Here is a 19,157-nt window from a genome sequence, read left to right as displayed (position 1 = left end):
GGATTTTCGTACGGTTTTCATCAATGGAAGGACTTATGCACAAAAAAGGTTTAAATTCATTAATGAAATTAATATTTAATTATTTAAATAGTATCCGCGTTATGTTATTATATAAAAGGAAATGTTTAAAATTTATATAATTATTGTCCTTTCTAACACGAATAACATATTCAAATGCAGAACCGTTAATAAGGGATTTAATTTTTTTTTATTTATTTAAAGGAACTATAAATATGTATACAATATTTTTTTTACAATTTATTTAGCCCTGTTATTAAAATCAACTATTGCAGGAAGTTCTATAACAATTTATCTTTTATAATACATTCGATGTTATGTTTTCAATACCTTAATCTCAGCCGCTGTATTTGTCAACTCAACATCCGCTACTGATTTTATAAAAAATCAATGAAACTAATGATTTTGGGCTAAATAAATGTTTCGTTATGATTATTATTCTTCCAAACATCTAGAAAACTTTGGAAATTCTACTAGACCAAATAATTACATAAACGTAACAAATCGTGAATTCATTTCTATCCAATATCGATTAGCATATCCTATATATAACTTCCTGGCGCTTTATATCATAGCCCATATTATTTACATTTCATTTAGGTATTATATAACCAATATGCAAAACCTCTTACTAGTTAATACAAACTACGTAATATATAAATTCCATCGACTCGTGATAACAATATTAAACCAAACGCTAAATAGCGAGTACATTCAATCACGCATTCAATTAGATTGGATTTAGCATTTTAAATTTAATTATAAGATCTAAAATTGAGATAATAACTTCGATACACTAACTTTGATACACAAATTATACGTGCAAAGTGAAATGTATCATCGAAACCGCAAAAATGTTCTAAGTGGAGAACAAAACTCGAGGCGAACGAGTCACTATTTGTTTGCACAAAGTATTCGGTTATGGTTTATTCTAATTATGCCAATTATAGTGCTACTGAGTTGTATGGCCTTATATAGAGAATTAACTATGGATTGCAAGAGGACTATAGAATGTACTTTAAATGGTAAGTGAAGAAACTCTATTTTAACAAAGTACCTATTCAATATAATACAATGAAATAATCTTCAGTTTTTTAATTGATATTTAATTGTACGCAAACTGACGATGATATAAAAAAATCAAGATGTTTTGACAAAAACTTGTTAAAAAAAAAGCAGAAATTTAACTATGTGAAATATAATTTCAACACATATTAATATTGAAGTAAATGTCCAGTCATAATGGTCTAATCCATATATTTAGACAATAAAAAACTACATGGTCTGCCAAGCATTACGAGAATTCATAATTATTCAACAGTATATTTTATTAAAACGGAAGTTAAAATAAAACATATTTTGTATTTTTTTTTTACTTTTATATTTATATCCCTAAAGAAAACTACGGGTGGTCACACAATCATTTATTTTGAATTCCGTAATGAAAAAAATAGTCTCCTATATATCCTGATTAAACCTAGTTTTTAAATAGGATCTGTAATTAATTAAAGTGAATATTCGTACAATCCTGATGATAAATCTAAACAGAAAACATTTACGTGTTACAAGGTCGCCCGGTCGACGCTCAGTCAAGGGCGTTCGGTAGACGCAGTATGTACATAAGCAAGAATACGATTTAATGATTAACACTTCCAATATCAATTGTTAAATAATTATTTGAATCTTAGATATTAAAGAGAAAACTTTGAACGCTCATGGTAGAGCTGGTGATGGGTGGGTGGTGTGTAACATTTGAAATAGTTCATCGAAACAGAGAACCAAGTTGTACTTCTTGACATAGAAAGAGGAGACGAAGGTCAACATGGAACCGGTTTAAAAGTAAAAGTGAGCAAGGCGGCGGTCGCGTGTCCACCCACTAAATCCTCATTACGGGCGTCGATGGCATAATTGTCGGCAACAAGGCGCGCAGCCTTGGCCGTGACCGTGTAGATAGAGCGCTTATTTTAGTCTTGGTGACGCGACGTGATGTAATGCATTATATAATGCGAAGCGTGCGCCGGCAGCGTGACGACGAAGGCGCGGGCGGCAGCGCGAGCCGAGAGAAAAAGCGAAAGCTGAGTGAAAATTGCACTTGACGTCCGCAGCTATACAACGCGGTGCGCTCAACGAAGTTGTGAAACAAAGCGTACATTTTATCTACTTAAAACAAATTGAAACAACGCAAGTGCTGTTAATATCAATGTTCAGTAGTCATTTAAATTCCACTATACTCCCGTACCACAGATCATCAAAATGTTATCAGTATATTATGAAAAAAACGATAATATTACCGCAAGTGTTGCATGACATGGCACATTATTATTAATCGGAAGATAAGTATGTATGTTGAATAAAACGCATCTATGGGTAATTCGTTTCGATAGACAAAGACAATGTTAAGGTTAAGAAGATAAAATACCTAATGATAATGATTAGAACATTATTTTTACTTTACCAATTATGTTTTACTTTAAATTATTCTCAAGAAGGACACACACTTGACAATTTATCAAGTTAAGAAATAGTCAAAGCTGCACTAACTTAAAATAAAGTGTCCATTAAAAACCTTGTTTAAATTCCAGGTTCCATTCATGAGCATACAACGCTCGAACAATAAGGAAATACGCGGAAACCATTCCATGAGTATTTGCGAATACAGTTTATTACTAGTCGAGGCACGCTTGACGCAGTTTTCTACCGTGACAGAACATATTCTTAAATAAATATTGAGGGAATCCGAACCGTGCCCTAAAGATAACAAGGACTCAATTGTTGAAAGTCAGTTGCAAATGCTCGTTGACGATATGCACGCATTCGATTAGAAGTTCCGTCACGTGCGCGCTTTCTTCGTGGATTTTGCGCGCAAATCTGCGCCAATGCGTGGGTAACGGTAGCTGCCAGTTCCGCGATGTGTGTATGGAGGAATTCCAGGTCCTAAACCGAGTCAAGTGAATGTAACAATAGAACATTACACGGCCTCTCTCCTATTCTATAGATTGGTTAAACAAGTTATAACATTCAGGATGTGAAATGTGTATAAGTTGTACTGATTGTTGTTATTTAAAAATCAAGGTCAATAACCTATATTTCAAATTTGATAGGAACTTTAGTTAAATATGTACAGTAAATGAACTAGTATTTAATCTTAAAAATGTTAATTGCTTGCGTAATTTATCACATTGAAAAGAATTTATGGATTTTTTACGCACGCTGCGTTATTAATGTAAACAGTAAAATACTTGCGTGAGGCGCGGTGCACAGTAATGTTGGTAAAGAACGATTTCAAGTTGTAATTGGACTTAACATTTCACCACAAAGAACTATTAGAAAACAAACAATAGGTTTCGAAGAAAAAAAGTAAACCATAATAATTATTACGCGAGGTTATACATAATGGATAAGATAATGATTATTCATTTAAAATTCAAACCGCTTTTAAAACTAGAATAAACTATTTTAAGCTGTTTTTTAAATGAATACTAAAGCCATTAAAAATAATAAAGCACTTCTATTGTATTAATTTCAGGTAAAAAAGGAAAAAGATAATAACCATGAAGTGTTAAAGAACATAATAATTTCATTTTACTTTTAATAGAGGCTTTCTGTTAAATAAATCTCATGTTGCCCAGTGGTTATTATAACACGTGGACCTTAAGCGAATGACGCGGGTTTGTATGTGTTTAAACTGCTTAATAAGCGGGTTGTTTTTGTTTATATTTCATGTCATACTCGACGGTAAAGGAAAAGACCGTGAGGAAACCTGCATCTATCAAATGAATTTCTGCCTTATTTCTGCTACTAACCCACACTAAAATAGCGTGGCGCAGTAAACTCCGTAACTTCTTAATGCCTGGTCAGTTCAGATATTCACGGTCTTTTACTTGACTGTTTTTTTTTTATTCTATATAATAAATAACGTAGTTTTATCTTAACAAACAAGTATTACTCACCAAGCCACCATGCTCCAACCCATCTGGGATCACTGAATTCGTAGCCGGGATCAACCAGAGGGTCCACGTAAACTCTTGTACAAAGCGCCCCGAGAAGGAATCCAAGTGCCGGTCCAATGACTCTTGTTCCAATTGTAATAGCTGTGAAAGTCAAATGTAATTTATATAAAAAAATCTTTTTACTTCATTTATTTATGACAATTGCACATAAAAAACAGTATGACTTTTGAGTTTTTTTTCTTTTGTTATTAAATGAAATCGAAGCTATTAAATTTAATTCGAGTACATAAACGAAAAACTGATTTTGTTAAACATTTACCTATATACTTTTAAAAAATTAATATATTGAAGAAAATATCGTTCATAGCGTTATTTTTTTTTCATTATAAAAATGCATTATTGCAAACCCGTAATGTGTAACATTACATACGGGTTTCAGTATTGAACGAAATATGCAAATCATCAATCGCGTTGCCAAGAATGAATTAATTCAAGGAAAGTCATTATTGAGACTCCGGCGTAAATATTAATAAGTGTAATGAAGGATTCCGAAGCTAATATTATGTAAATTGATCTGGATACTGCAGCCCGAGATGGAATTCATGAAGATTATCTCAATTGAAGTATGAGCTAGGAGGAAGGCTAATTGTAGAACATTTAGCGAATGGCGTCAAATCATCTTCTAAAAAATTATGACTGTCTGAGAATCTTGTTTAATACACGTGACTAAAAATTTAAGATTTAGAATCATTTTATAATTTTGTCTACATTTATTTTATTGTCAGCGCATTAAATACTATATAATAATAAACGGAGTCAATGGCCGAATAAAAACTGTCCCAATTTTTCGAATCAAATTGAAGGTTATAATAAAAAAAAACCGGCAACTGCTTAAGGGTTAGTGACCGAAAAACAATCAAGTACTTAGTTTCCAAATGTAATCTTTCGGAGAAATCGACGGCAGCACTTGCCAAAAATTTAATCAGACGCGCGGCGTACACGTTGTACGTCGGAAAGAATATAAAATGTATGGCGGCATTATCATCGCACGTCCATGTAATGAATAATGGTTCGACAGGATCCGTTTTTCAAAGTCAGCAGCTATTAATCGTAAGTACTCTTAAATACAAGCCAAAGTATCTGAAATTACATCAACACAACGGTTCACGGCTATAGAGGGCTAAATATATTTAAATTAAAAATTATAATTGTCAAGATTTGCGTTCTTTAAAACCTGTCTTATCGGTATATGTTCCACCGTTGTTACCGGTTTGGATGCATCATTAAAAACGTTCAAGTACTGCATCTCCGAATTAACACACAGACCGTCAAAAATGACGAAACACGTCATTAAACTTATACGGAACTTGTTTCAAGGCGCACCGAACTACCACAGAGTGTCTACGATTAAGAACATAGTTTATTAAAATGTTGTTGAATCATAAAAAGATTTACTTTATTAAAATGCCACCGAGAGATTTACTACTTATTCTGTGATTAAAAGAAAACTTTAATGTACTCTGTCATTTCTCTGAGTCGTAAATTTAACAATCGCACGAAACATTTGAGTGATTCATTAGCAAACCCATATACTCTCAATTTAAATATATAATTATTTACACAAAAAAATAGAATATTACCTCAAAAATTCGTAGGTAATAAGTAGGCATTATTAGTCATTGAAAATTAATTTTAATAAATTAAATTAAATTTTAAATATCGGAATATAGTGAAATAATAAAGTTGTTTTAAAAATTGATTCACACACTTAGTTAGACAAGTAACATATATGTACATATAATGTATCTGATAATCCTTTGTTATGAGCCTGCAGCGAACCGTTCGTCGATGGTGCGCGGATTGCTCGCAGCGTCTCAATGGTGGTTTTACGAGCACAAGGCGATTATAGCGTGCTTATGAGTGCTAATGCGACACGAGCTTTGAACTATTAAACAACATGACGGGTGGACTGGCGAAAAATATTTTATCGAACATATTGTTTGTCGATCACGTCATGTCCTTGGATTTTACTGATTTGGAGGCTTGGAACTTTTTTTAATTTAATTAATAATGGAAGCCAAACCGGAAAATAGGCCACCTGATAACTAGTGCACATAGACATTGGCACTACAAGAAATGTTTATCATCCCTTACATGTGGCATGCCACACATATCAACGCGCCACCACACTTCGGAACTATCCCTCGTGCCTACAGTTACACTCACTCATTCAAACCTGAACACAATATTACCAAGCAGTGTTGTTTAGCTGAAGAATATGTGATGCATGGATAGAACTTACCCAGACGGGCTCGCACAAAGCCAATAAAAACTGGTGACGAAACATTCCCTTGTAGGTTTTTAGAATATCAGGTAAATTAAAAATTACATATCTAATTGAATATCCGTCTTATAATTTAGTCAATATTATTTGTTTTGGGTGAATCAGGAAATAGATAACAAAACCCTCGTATAATATTACGATCGCGTGATATTTAGTATAGACAGATTTATTTCACGTATAACCAAAACATCAATACGTAAAACGCGATACAATACAAAAAAGATCACGAATAATTTCACACATAACGAATAAAAAACCACCGATATAGGATGAAACAGTTCAACGCACTCTATACGTGGAATAGTATTAGGAAGGTGACTAATACCTCACCATGTCATGTGAATGAATACAGTCTGCTTCATAGAAATCTCCTAAACAAATAACTAATTATAAAACTGAAATAGGTTTGTATGTACGTCAATTATTTTTGAAACATAATAAAAATGTCATAATAACAGAAACAAAGGCAAAAATATTCCAGGTTTAAAGTATTTATTGTTTGTTTGACAATTTTTTTTAGCAAGACTGGTAAATGTACCTACTGATTTTAAGCGGACACTTCTTTAGTCATAGACTACCTCTCTTTACTTCGTCAATGCACCACGAGGGAATCTTAGATTTTATGATACGTTCCTCGAGGCTATAATTACACTGGCTCAATCGGAAACCGGAACACAGCAGTATGAAATATAGATGCAGGTGTATACATTTGCAGTAGAAAAACAAATTATTTAGTTGGGGGGTTATTTTTTGTCTATCACCATGCATGATACATAACGTATGAAAACCGACGAAACGATTTCAATAAAAACTTATTATTGTAACTGTGTATGCTTATATTTTGGTTAACTTTTCGGTTAAAATAAAATTATCCTATGAGTAATAAAACTATCTAAGCAAACAAAACCACCAACCACAATATACTCATCAAAGTAAAATGTCTAGTGCATTATTGTGTTCACATTATGATATTTTAGACGAATAACTTGTATTTCAAATATAATGTCATATAATCTATATTACTGCAAACAATACAGATTAAGCTTTTCAATACTGAGAAGAGAATTTTTAAATCAAATTTATAACTTAAATATAATTATTTACATCCTTCTGGAGTAGAAACCCTCAAAATAAAAAATAAAATAAAAAGTCTATGTCGTTGCTTACTTTTTTAAGTTTAGGCGCGGAATCCAAATATATGTAATATTAAAAATAGGTTGTTCGTTACCACTCGTTATAATGTCAGATTTCTTACCATTTAATCTTATCTACTGTAATCTAATCTAGCTAACGTGGGTAAACTGACCTACGTTAAATACCACAAATGACAAGTAATTTGATAAGAGAAAAACTTGCTTAAGAACATTACGAGATCTACAGGTGGTGAGCTAATCATGTGTAATAGGCCACCGACAACGGGACTAATGATATTTTCATTTCAGCAAAATAGTTAAATTCATACAAAATTATGTTAATCCAAATACTTAAAGTGCCTAACAGTTGTGGGCGTGAGAATAATTAAAACAAACCATATTCTAAATGATTTACATATATTTAAACAATTTAAATCTTATTTCCTTCTCTTATAAAATAAAACGAGCGCACTGCTTGCTCCAAATATGACAAATTTCGAAGAAATTTCCTGACGCACAAACACGTTAAACCGGCATAATGACGTTACTTTTAGAACCCTATATCTATATACGTTTTTTTTTTTAACTTTTAATGGTCTGTTGCACCTCATGCAATAAATAAATAATTATATATTCTGAAAATTATATATAATACAATGTTTAAAGCCAAACAAGAGCAACTCCAACTAGTTGTGTAGTTTGTGTAGTCAAGTGCATTCTATACATATACGTATTTTATTTAGTATCTATTGACGAACTTAGTTAATAAAAAATGGTGATAAGAGTAGAAAAATAATAGTCGAAACATGCAAATTCATAAATGGTTTGGTATGGTCAAATTTTGGCTATTGGATGATCACTAGTGTGAATAACCCGCGGTCAACAATGTAAAAACACAATAAGGAACTGCCAGAATCAGTGGTAACAAAACGAAACTGACGCACAAAAACTTTACGATTACAATTGAACATTAGATAAAAGAAATAACAATTTATTCTATAAGAATGTAAAGTCAAAAATATAAAACGTTGCCCACAAACAAAAGATAAAACAAAACATGAAGAGACTGTTAAGATCTGCTCGATCTTAAAATACCGAACAAAATGGACAACATGAGCTGAAGTGGTCGCATCCCGTGTTCACGTCCCAGTGACACAAATACGCATTACTTTAGGGTTGTCATTACAAAGCATTGAACATTGAATAGGACAGAATTTAAAACTGAAAAAAAGCTAAAACACAATAAACGTATCACAATAATAGTATCAATTCTTATTAATTACACATAATAAATAGTAGGCATTTTGTTTATTTTTTCCGAGTTCATGCTAAACTATTAATTACAGATTGATATAGAAGATTTATATTGCAATTGCTTAAAGTTTCTTAGATAATGTTTTAATATATGTTATATCTATAGATATATGGAAGGAGATAGCTTGTAATGTATTATAACTTATGTCAATTACTTGCAAGCACATGCTGCCAAACTATAAATCACTGAAGCGTATAATCACCGGTAATCATTTTTATGTATAAAAATAGGGAAAATAAACGATAAATTAGGTTTAATTTATTAGTAACACAGTGATAATCATTATCATAATATGATTAATAGTATGATTTTATGTATAGCTACGTATTTTTTAAAGGAGCATTGTCAAAAATCGAAAAAAAAAGTAATGATGAGTGTTATAGAAAATGAACGAACAGTTTTCTTACAAAAGTATATGCTATCTGTGCAATAAGACATCATCATAGTTATATAGTTAATATGCCTGGACCGACACAAAGGATAAGTTTGATCCATTAAAATGAAAGGACTCCTGTATTATGAACTTTTCCTATCATCCGTATTCAACATCACAACATATAGGTCAAAGTTTCAACGAATCAATAACCTAATTTAAATATAATCATAGTTATGCAATACGAAGATAACATAACAATTCTATAAAACAAGATTATTTATATGTAGGTAATATCTCTTATCAGTAACACATTTGATAACAGATGTATTAAAATTGATATAATTTTATTTATAAAAAAGAAATTTAACAGTGAGGTATTTTGTCTTTAGTTAACCCTAATACAAAAACGGTGCATGTTGAATGCACACAACCATTTGACACATTTCGTAAACTAACAGACGCACGCGCAGCTAACTTAGATCTGTTTTGAATCATAAACCAGTGTTACACAATCTTTTGTGATCGTAAAGTCTAAACCCTCGTAATTATTCTAGTCTTTGTTTATTGTGTATGAATTAACTAACATTTCGATTAAATGTTTAAATATATATAATCATATAATATAAAGAGTAGAAATAAATGTAATAAATGTGTTAAATTATGATAAACGTTAAATAAGTGGTCCTTTTAATACGTGGAGCTGAAACCTATGTTTATAAATTGCGTGTTACCCATAATACAGTTCAGGTGTTAGATACCCTCTTTTATGTAGCCCTGACAACGTGTATGCAAAATATTAAAAGCCATGATGGTCGATTGATTAGTTAAGACATGAAAACGTTACAAAAAAGCAAATAAACTCACGCAATTATAAAATTAATTAGATGTTAAGAATACCACCACAGAAAAAACAGCTTTTACGTGTAAGCGTAACAGGTATAAGTGACAAAAGTTTCTAAAACTACGTTGTTGTTCAGCAAAATGTGAACAATGCTGTGGATAAATCTGAAAAAATGCAAGCAGTTACAAAACACATAAATGGCCTACTATTTAGAAACGCACCACAATAAATACATTAATATAATGTGAATGATGCATCAGAGTATCATTAGCTTATCTTATCTCGTTTCATTAAATATTTAAAAAACGAATGTCGACGTTACCAAAATAATACTCAGTTTATTTGTTACTCATGCAGCATATTTTAAATGAAATATAAAACACATACACTTTTAAGACTATATCATAACCTTAATTTCTAAAAATATTATCTGTGTATGCAAAAAGTAGAATACGCTGACCGAAAACTAAATATTTTTAAAATGAGAGATAATGCATAACAGTTCTAACTTTAACTGAAAAATATATAATAACTATGAAATATCTAATTTAATAAAAGTTATTGCTCAGCTTTGTAAATAAAGCCACCATAGAAACTAGCATCTGAATATCCTATCCGAATTATATTATATGTTTAAGATTTTCTAGGCAAGCGCGTTTCATCTAAAACTGCAAAAATACTTTTTGTACTTATGTATGATTATGGTATAGTGATTTATTTATATTCTACTGGTGGTAGAGCTTTGTGCAAGCTCGTCTGGGTAGGTACCACCCTAACTCCTCAGATATTCTACCGCAAAACAGCAGTACTTGGTATTGATGTGTTCCGGTTTGAAGGGTGAGTGAGCCAGTGTAATTACAGGCACAAGGGACATAACATCTTAGTTCTGAAGGTTGGTGGCGCATTGGTGATGTAAGCGATGGTTAACATTTCTTACATGCCAATGTCTATGGGCGTTGGTGACCACTTACCATCCCAGGTGGCCCATATGCTCGTCCGCCTTCCTATTCTATAAAAAAATATATATATTACATATAGAATTTTATACATTGATATTATAATATTGTTCAAAGAACCATAATGGGCGATAAGAAAGAACCGGGTCTCACGGGTCAAATAGAAAGATTACATCATCGGTATTATTGTAAATGTATATATGTATAATACATATGCATAATGTAAGAACATGGTTTGCTTAAAGATTATAACTATGTACAAACATATTTTAAGCTGGATGTCATATTTTAGCGCTATAATGGTGGTTACAAGTTCAATTAAAAAACTTTTATTAATGCGAAACTGAGTTTGTTCATTTGTTACGCTTTGAAGTCTTAAATACCTAACCGATCATCATGAAATTTTCATACAAGGGAGGAATATAGAAAAAAGCATAGTACCTAACACCTGCCCCTCCTCAAACACTGGCGAAACCGCGGGCGGAAATAAGTAGTTATTTTTTGTTTTAACGATACATATTTCAATTTGCTATTGTATATAGAGTTTTGTATTTAAATTTTAAGCGGAGGGCTATTTATAAATAAAATATCCTTCTTGCCACCTTCCTAAAAAACCTATTATACAATTTTAACGGAAGCGAGCTGACACTGCTCTATTATCACCGGAACGTTTTGTTACTTAAACATTAATTCATTAAATTTTTGAGAATATTCATTTCTGTTAATTCATTCTCTTGGAAACACAAATTTCACTTACAGAATAATTACTTTGTTAATCTAAAATCACATTAAATTTTTTAATATCATATCGGCGTCTTAAGTTTAATAATTTATGTAACGCTTTTTTTATCTTTACTAAAAATAAATTAGAAACCACAACGTCAAAGAAAGTAAGTTTAGAAGGAATGCTTATCCCTCGAAGAGATTTCTTTTAACATACTCGAGGAGGGTGAAAAAAAGTAAGAGGTAAACACGTAATATTATACGATAGAACACCTTAAGGTTTTTTTTTTAAATAAAATGTTTACGTTAAGGTTGTGCCACTTTGCAGCCTTAGTAAAAAATACTTAAATCAATTCTGATATTTGATAGTCGGACATACGAATAAAACAAAACGTAAATATTTTGTTTGTTTTAGTTCTCTTACAAATATAATCGTTTAAGGTTAAATACGAGTCTGATCGAGTGTGTGCTGTATATAACCTTTAACTAATAATCGACGTGTGGTTTGTAGGCTGCTTATAAACAACCTGTTGCTTAAAACGAATTATATACTCATTTATACGCCCAAAAATAGGTATCCTATTCTCAGCTACCATATTATAAATTCGTTACAAGGCCGCAGCGCTCTTTGGTCATAAGGTTCTGGTACCACTGTTAGCGGGTTAGCGTTTAGATATTTTAGGTAGTAATTTTAATCAACTACCTACATTAGTAAAATTCTTAACAGGCTAAGAAAAATATTCGAAACATGTACATCATTTACATGCAATCTGCACGTTTCGCTTACATGGCACTTCAAGATCATCATCATAGTGTTAAAAACTATTCGGAAACTTAAAAAAAAAACAATTAAGCTGTCTAAATACCAGAAAATGTACTAAAAAACAAAAACACTTCATTTAGTCTTTAACATTTATATATCAGGTTATGCTTATAAGAAGAGGCACTAACATAGCTCAAATGCGTCATACCTGTAGCTTGCACAAAGGCATGTCACATATTGACGAGAGCGAGTTACTAACATGTATAACGTGGATTTAATAGTCCGTATGTTATTCCCCGCGGGGGAGGGATGGGGGCGACTAATGGTCTTTAAATAGCACTGCACAAAAATAAAATTGGCATGCCAGCTATGAGCATACGTAATATTTTGACGTAAAATGTCAGCAGCCGGCATGCTGGTTTGCCATTACCCTATATGCCACCTGCAGGCACTTACCAATGACACAACAATTAACAATATTAAAAATATTTTAAAGTATAATACCGCTTCAACTATTACCTGACCCCATCGAACTATCGACTGCACGTTGCAGTGGGTCGACTCATTTAAGCCATGCATTATGTACACATGCTACTGCAGTTTTGTTTAAATTATTAATATTCCGACCACAAACAGTTGTTCGTTATCATAATTGATACATTTGTATGATTGTATGTGTTACGCTACTTTATTATTTAGCACTTATACTGCAACATAAAGCTGCTCGACTATGTCAATTCCAAATAATATAATAAGTTTTAATGTCCATATAATTATTAGGATTAATAAAATCAATCTCAAAAAAAAAAACAAATTCCCCGGCGCATCTATCTATCTTAACGCGATAAACTCAAAAACTACCGAACGGATTTTTGTACAGTTTTCACCAATACACAAATGTTATTCATGAGAAAGGGTTAGGTGTATATACGTTGGAGGCATGCCCTGCGTGTCGTGCGGAGAGGGAAATCCTGGACCCTGGTCCGTGAAGTCGGACAAGACAGGAAGAGGCCCTGCGAGCAGTCGTGTCGGCGATGCTCTGCAGCGAATCGGCGTGGAGGGCCGTAGTCTATGAGACCGTCATGGTCTAGAAGAAGATGGCGGAGCGGGAACGAGAAAGTGCCGATCCTGCTCGGCAAAGATGACGTCGGCGTCGTAATATGAATATGATGAAATTAACAAATAACTATATATACGTAAGCATTGAAAATTGTTGTACATTTTTTTTATAGAATAGGAAGGCGGACGAGCATATGGGCCACCTGACGGTAAGTGGTCACCAAACGCCCTTAGACATTGGCATTGTAAGAAATGTTAACCATCGCTTACATCACCAATGCGCCACCAACCTTGGGAACTAAGATGTTATGTCCCTTGTGCCTGTAATTACACTGGCTCACTCACCCTTCAAACCGGAACACAACAATACCAAGTACTGCTGTTTTGCGGTAGAATATCTGATGAGTGGGTGGTACCTACCCAGACGAGCTTGCATAAAGCTCTACCATCAGTAAATTAGAAACTTTGAACTACAGATATATGTGCTTTGAAACATTCGTGAAAATTTCTGGCATAGTATCATCAACGTACGATACGTGGCACGCCCATTGTATCTGATATAATTTATATCAAATTTATTTATTGTAAAAAAGGGAAATGATAACTAAAGCATTCGAAAGATTTACGAAAGAAAAATTGGTCAAAATTTATTCACATTGATATAATGACCACAAAAAATATTAATATTAATAATTTCATTTCCACGGTAACAAAACGAAATTGGGAAATAATGCGCCATTAATCAGGCTAACATTAACTTACAATGAATTGTCGTTTAGTCCCTTGACTTAATTATAAATTAATAATTAATCAATGAATTGTCATTAAGTCAAGGGACTTAACGACAATTTATTGTAAGTTATTTAGATATCGCTCATAACAGAATAAATAACTTGCGTTCTTTGATCTATCACACTTTCACCATTGATGATTAATATTATTAATTATACGAATAATCTTAATATCTATTGTAAACCAATTTATTTAAACTTAGCTTGGTATGATCTGTAATTCTTCTGGTTAAAGCTAACAGCAGACTTTGTCGTAATGTCCAATAATGTATGCATGAACATGTCTGTTCATCCTGAGTCTGGGTGTAATTATCTATATAAGTATGTATTTACAAAAAAAAAAAAATGTAGTATATCAATTGTCTGATTTCCATAGTGCAAGCTCTACTTAGTTTGGGATCAGATGGCCGTGTGTGAATAATGTCCCAGGGTATTATTACTTTTTATTATCACTATTGTTACATTTGTTGGATATTCTAAATAAATCAATAAATAGCCAACTAAGAAGTAGCCAACTAACTCTCTCAACACTTTCGCATCTATATAACAAATCAAAATATAAATTATTGAATTGGATTCTTACAAACAATAATACTTCTTAATTGTCATTTTACAAGATGAAATTAAATGTATACCACAATATTAAAGCTCCACTAGCGCGGTATGTAATGCATGGATTATTCGAGAGTGACCGCCGGCTACTACGGGTGTACTTAGAATTGGAGCTCACCTTATATTGGTTACTCTTAGTTGTAAAAAAATGTGGTTTTATTGTTATATCTCCGGCTTTCGTCATCGTAGCGAGGTAAATTAGAAGGCAGTTTTTAGTGTTATAACACAATATACAGTTGTTTCATAGTATAGACATATAAATGTATAATAGTACTTATACTATTCCTATGTAGGAAGATTAATAATTCTATAAAAAACAGCGATTAACATAAATATGTTTAAGGAGCGTTCGTTACTATAAATTATTATATTGATGTTTATATTCGTGTTTAAAACAGAGTAGATAATTGTGATTATTTAAATTAAGCTAGATACCATTAAGGTTATGGTTACAGGGAAATGCTCTTAAGACTGTCCATGAAATTTGAAAACATTTCGATTGGTATTAATTTAGCATGTACATAAATGTATATATTGGTATTTAAAATTAACGTTAATATTATATTTATCATTAATTTACAAGGATAAAGTTATCCTATTATATTGAATTTAATCTGTCGCGACATATATTATGAAAACAATAATACTTATATTTTTATAACTTTTGATAGACAATCGATTTTGATGTATTAAAGCCTAAACGGAACCTTGAAATACAAGAAGTATATATATAATGTATATAAGTAAGTAATATTAATTATTCAGTTATTTCAAAATATAACTTTTAGCCATTTTAAAGATTACAAGGGATAAACAAACAGACAGATAGAAAAAAAATTATTGTTATGGTAACTTGCAAATAGCCATATTAACTTTAAAATAGGCAGTTATATTGAAATCACAGACACTTCAATTGAAAAAAATAATTTCTTGGGTCTGATATGTAAAATGACTGAGCCAGTTTGATGAGGAAAACAAAAACAAAACATTTTTGATCCCAAAGGATCTTCAACACAATTGAAAGATGTTCAATCTTAAATCAAATCGAAAATACTAATATTTATGCATAGATGTAAAGCCTTACGATCATGTGCTATTTGAGCGTTTTTTTTCTAAGTATCATTAAAAAAATAGTCATGTATATTGAAATATTGATAGTTGGATCAGACGTTCTGGGTCCATTGTTTCCGTCCCCACATGAAACGGGTTTGTCCAGTCGGGAAAAATTATCATCGCAAGTAAAGCGTAAAATATTCACCCTTCGTTTAAGTGAGGTTTTCATATGTTAAGAATAAAACGAAAGAATTCATTTATAATTATTAATTTGTTTTAGTGTGAACTTTCATTGTTTCAATTGATTTTTCGTCATACTTTTTTCTAACTTTGTAACTTAATACTTCGATTGAATGACTACAACTAGATAATGCAATGAATTAAAATAAAACAAAATATGATAAGTATTTTTTAAGAAAATCCGTAGAAATATATAACTTAAAATGGCGACGAAAATAAAGTCGTGTTTTAAAATGAACTTTAAACGATGAGGCAGATACCGACTTATAGTTAAAGGCAATTTTATTCCTCTCTCGCCGGTAATAACGCTTGACGCAATTCATAAATCGATATTATCAGGATATCGCTAAAGTAAAAGTAATGAGCTTATTCCTCTAAGGCCAAAGCCCTTTATTCTGCTAGCTATTTCATATAATCGATATAATAACTATGAACGGAATTGTGAAGAGCTATTTGCTTTTTGAATTAATCCTCAGACGAAATAAATTACTAATACTTAATTTAATAAAAGTACAAAACATCAAGACTTACCCATGTACAATGGCGATTGTCTGCTACCCACGTTGTCGTCGACGTACGGTATGCCGAGTGTAGCAATACCGGTCTGCCCCACGCCGACGACGAGGAGACAGATGAATAGCCATGGTATCACCACGGCGGTGATAGACGACCGCGTGGCCCTACTCTTAGCGTGAGCTTCGTCACATGTGATCAATGTTGAGTTTCCGTCTGAAGAGCACACGGGTGCAGCACCACCTCGGTGCGAATTTAAATGAACGTCCATCAACCGCGTCCCGTAAAGTACGTGCGGCACCACGCAACCAATCACTCCCACAGCGAGCACAAGCATCATGCACGCAATCCACCTCGGCCTGTGACCGCGACCTGCCAGATAGGTCAAAAACAACGCCGTGCAGATTTGTCCAATTTCTGTAGCCGCCAACAATGTTCCAGTCGTCTTCGATTCCACTTTAAATAATTTTTCAACCGTCGTTGTTACGCTGACAAAGTACGTGAGAAACATGCCTTGTAAAACCCATCCCGATAGAAAAACAAGCATGAACACTCTAGTAGAGTGAAATGCCGATCGTGGCCCGGGTTGCTGGGGTGTTGGTAGTTTGCAATCGAGAGATCCATTGTTATTTCCCGTTGCTAGCCGTTCTTGTTCTTCTGGTGTGGCCTCTACTCCTTTCATAGCGCCGTCCTGGGGCTCCGGACCAGTGAGACCCACCTCCCCGCCCGCGGTGACACTTGCGACAACGGATGCCCTGCAATAAAAAAGGATATCCTTATAGTATCCATATAACAATTCTAGTAATGCACTAAGGACCATCAAACTCACGTCATAGTTAAGAGCAAAACAGGGTCCTAGATTCACCTAAACTAACAGCCCTTACTGGCTGCAGCAAATGTTTAAAAAAGAAATACACGCGAATCTTTCCGATAATTTATAGAAATAATCTTTATAGAAATTGATTTAAAACTAGTCAAAAACCGGTAAGAAATAAACGCAATGATACACGAACGTCCATAATCTTTAAAAAACTGCAAAACTTTATTAAAAGTATTTTTAGGGATGATAGGCTGCGTGCGCGCACCCAGCCTAGCGCAGAGAGACTGCAGCGTGCAATTACAGTCGGGCCGTAATGCAGTACACTGCACCCGCCCCCGGACTTCTCCCCACAGGGTTTTTATTGGCCGCCTATCCGTTTTTTGTGCGACACGCAGTTACACACGACGAAAGCTGTCTGAACGCGGCCCTCCTCCGAAGATTGCCTCTTGAATCGTTGCGGAACGTGTTTGTATTACCGTAGATGCTCTTAAAGCTCATCTCTATTTGCATTTTGCATGCAATTCAGTTGCAAACGGGCATAAAAATAGAATTTTGATCTCGCGCTCTAGCAAGAATCATCGTTCATTCATCATCATCATCAGATCATTTAGAACACGATTAGAAAAACGCTTCATTACTGATAAGATGACATTTTTTTAATCGGACTGACAATTATATAATTAAAAACGGTACCGTTCCACAGCTGATAAATGATAATAATGCGAGCGTAAGTTCCCAATAATACAAGATTGGAATATTAACAGAAATTTATGCAGATAACTGCACTTGCAGTACTCACCAATGAGGCCGACGACCAGAGTGCTCTGTACCGCCCTACGTACTGCAATCACTAGACCAGTTCCCAAATGTAAACTAATTTACGATAACACTAATTACCAACGATTAAATCAGTAAAACATAGGAGAATAACGTTCAGAGATGTGAATTTTTTCACGACCGAAGATAAACGAGACGCATTGGTAACTGCATTCCGAGATAAGGAAATATAACTTGTGCAATGTTCGGACTATAATCAAATCCCTATCGCAACGGTGATAACGGGACGAGCTATATAAACCGACCACTTGTGATGCGGGTTACTGGCCTAACAACCTTAAACAGAGCCCCCTATCTGTCATAAGCGTTTGTAACTGGCGATGTAGGGAAAAATGGCCCCAGTTGAAATTAACGTTCCAAGAACCAGCAAGTTGCTGGTTTTAAAAAAAATCTTGACCGTCAACCAAATTTAAATTTTATATTTATTTAGTCATAAAATTATGATAAATACTTGGAAAGTCAAATTATGAATGGATATTATAATATAGTAGTTTCTGGTTTTAATTAAATTTCTCTTTCTTCTCACGAGTTCACAATCATGACATTAATTGACCTGAGTTCTTAACTCACAATATCAAATAGATATAAGTATCTATTGTATAACATAAACATAGAATTAAAAGTGCAATGTAAATAAAAACATAACCGGTGTCCGGACAATCAATCCGATCGCGAGGTCGAATTGCAGCGATATTCAGAGAAGCGCGGACGCAGACAAGACGCCTGTGGCGAGACACAATTTAATTGGACAATGTTGCATGAAAGTCAAGCACACAAACAGCAACCGTAGAGCGCAGTCGCATCAACAATACG

The 19,157-nt window shown here is 33.3% G+C and overlaps 1 protein-coding gene across 4 annotated transcripts in view; it reads right to left on the bottom strand.

Annotated features, from left to right (window-relative positions):
* The window catches only part of LOC126768833 (solute carrier organic anion transporter family member 74D-like), a 58,000-nt gene that overhangs the window by 9,416 nt on the left and 29,427 nt on the right, over nucleotides 1-19,157 (bottom strand). For 2 of the 4 annotated variants that reach the window (XM_050487193.1, XM_050487202.1), the window contains exons 2-3: nucleotides 16,706-17,442; nucleotides 3,969-4,109 (exon numbers count right to left, since the gene is read on the bottom strand). In XM_050487193.1, the coding sequence (XP_050343150.1) occupies nucleotides 3,969-4,109; nucleotides 16,706-17,369 (805 nt within the window). In that variant the 5' untranslated portion in view covers nucleotides 17,370-17,442. Of the gene's footprint in view, nucleotides 1-3,968; nucleotides 4,110-16,705; nucleotides 17,443-17,516; nucleotides 17,773-18,306; nucleotides 18,453-19,157 lie in introns of those variants that run through there. The other 2 variants (XM_050487206.1, XM_050487185.1) reach the window with 2 other exon arrangements.

The sequence above is a fragment of the Nymphalis io genome, chromosome 1 (assembly GCF_905147045.1).
Source record: "Nymphalis io chromosome 1, ilAglIoxx1.1, whole genome shotgun sequence".
Taxonomy (NCBI): domain Eukaryota; kingdom Metazoa; phylum Arthropoda; class Insecta; order Lepidoptera; family Nymphalidae; genus Nymphalis; species Nymphalis io.
Note: the sequence above shows the minus strand (reverse complement) of the source record. Positions and strands in the feature narration are given on the sequence as shown.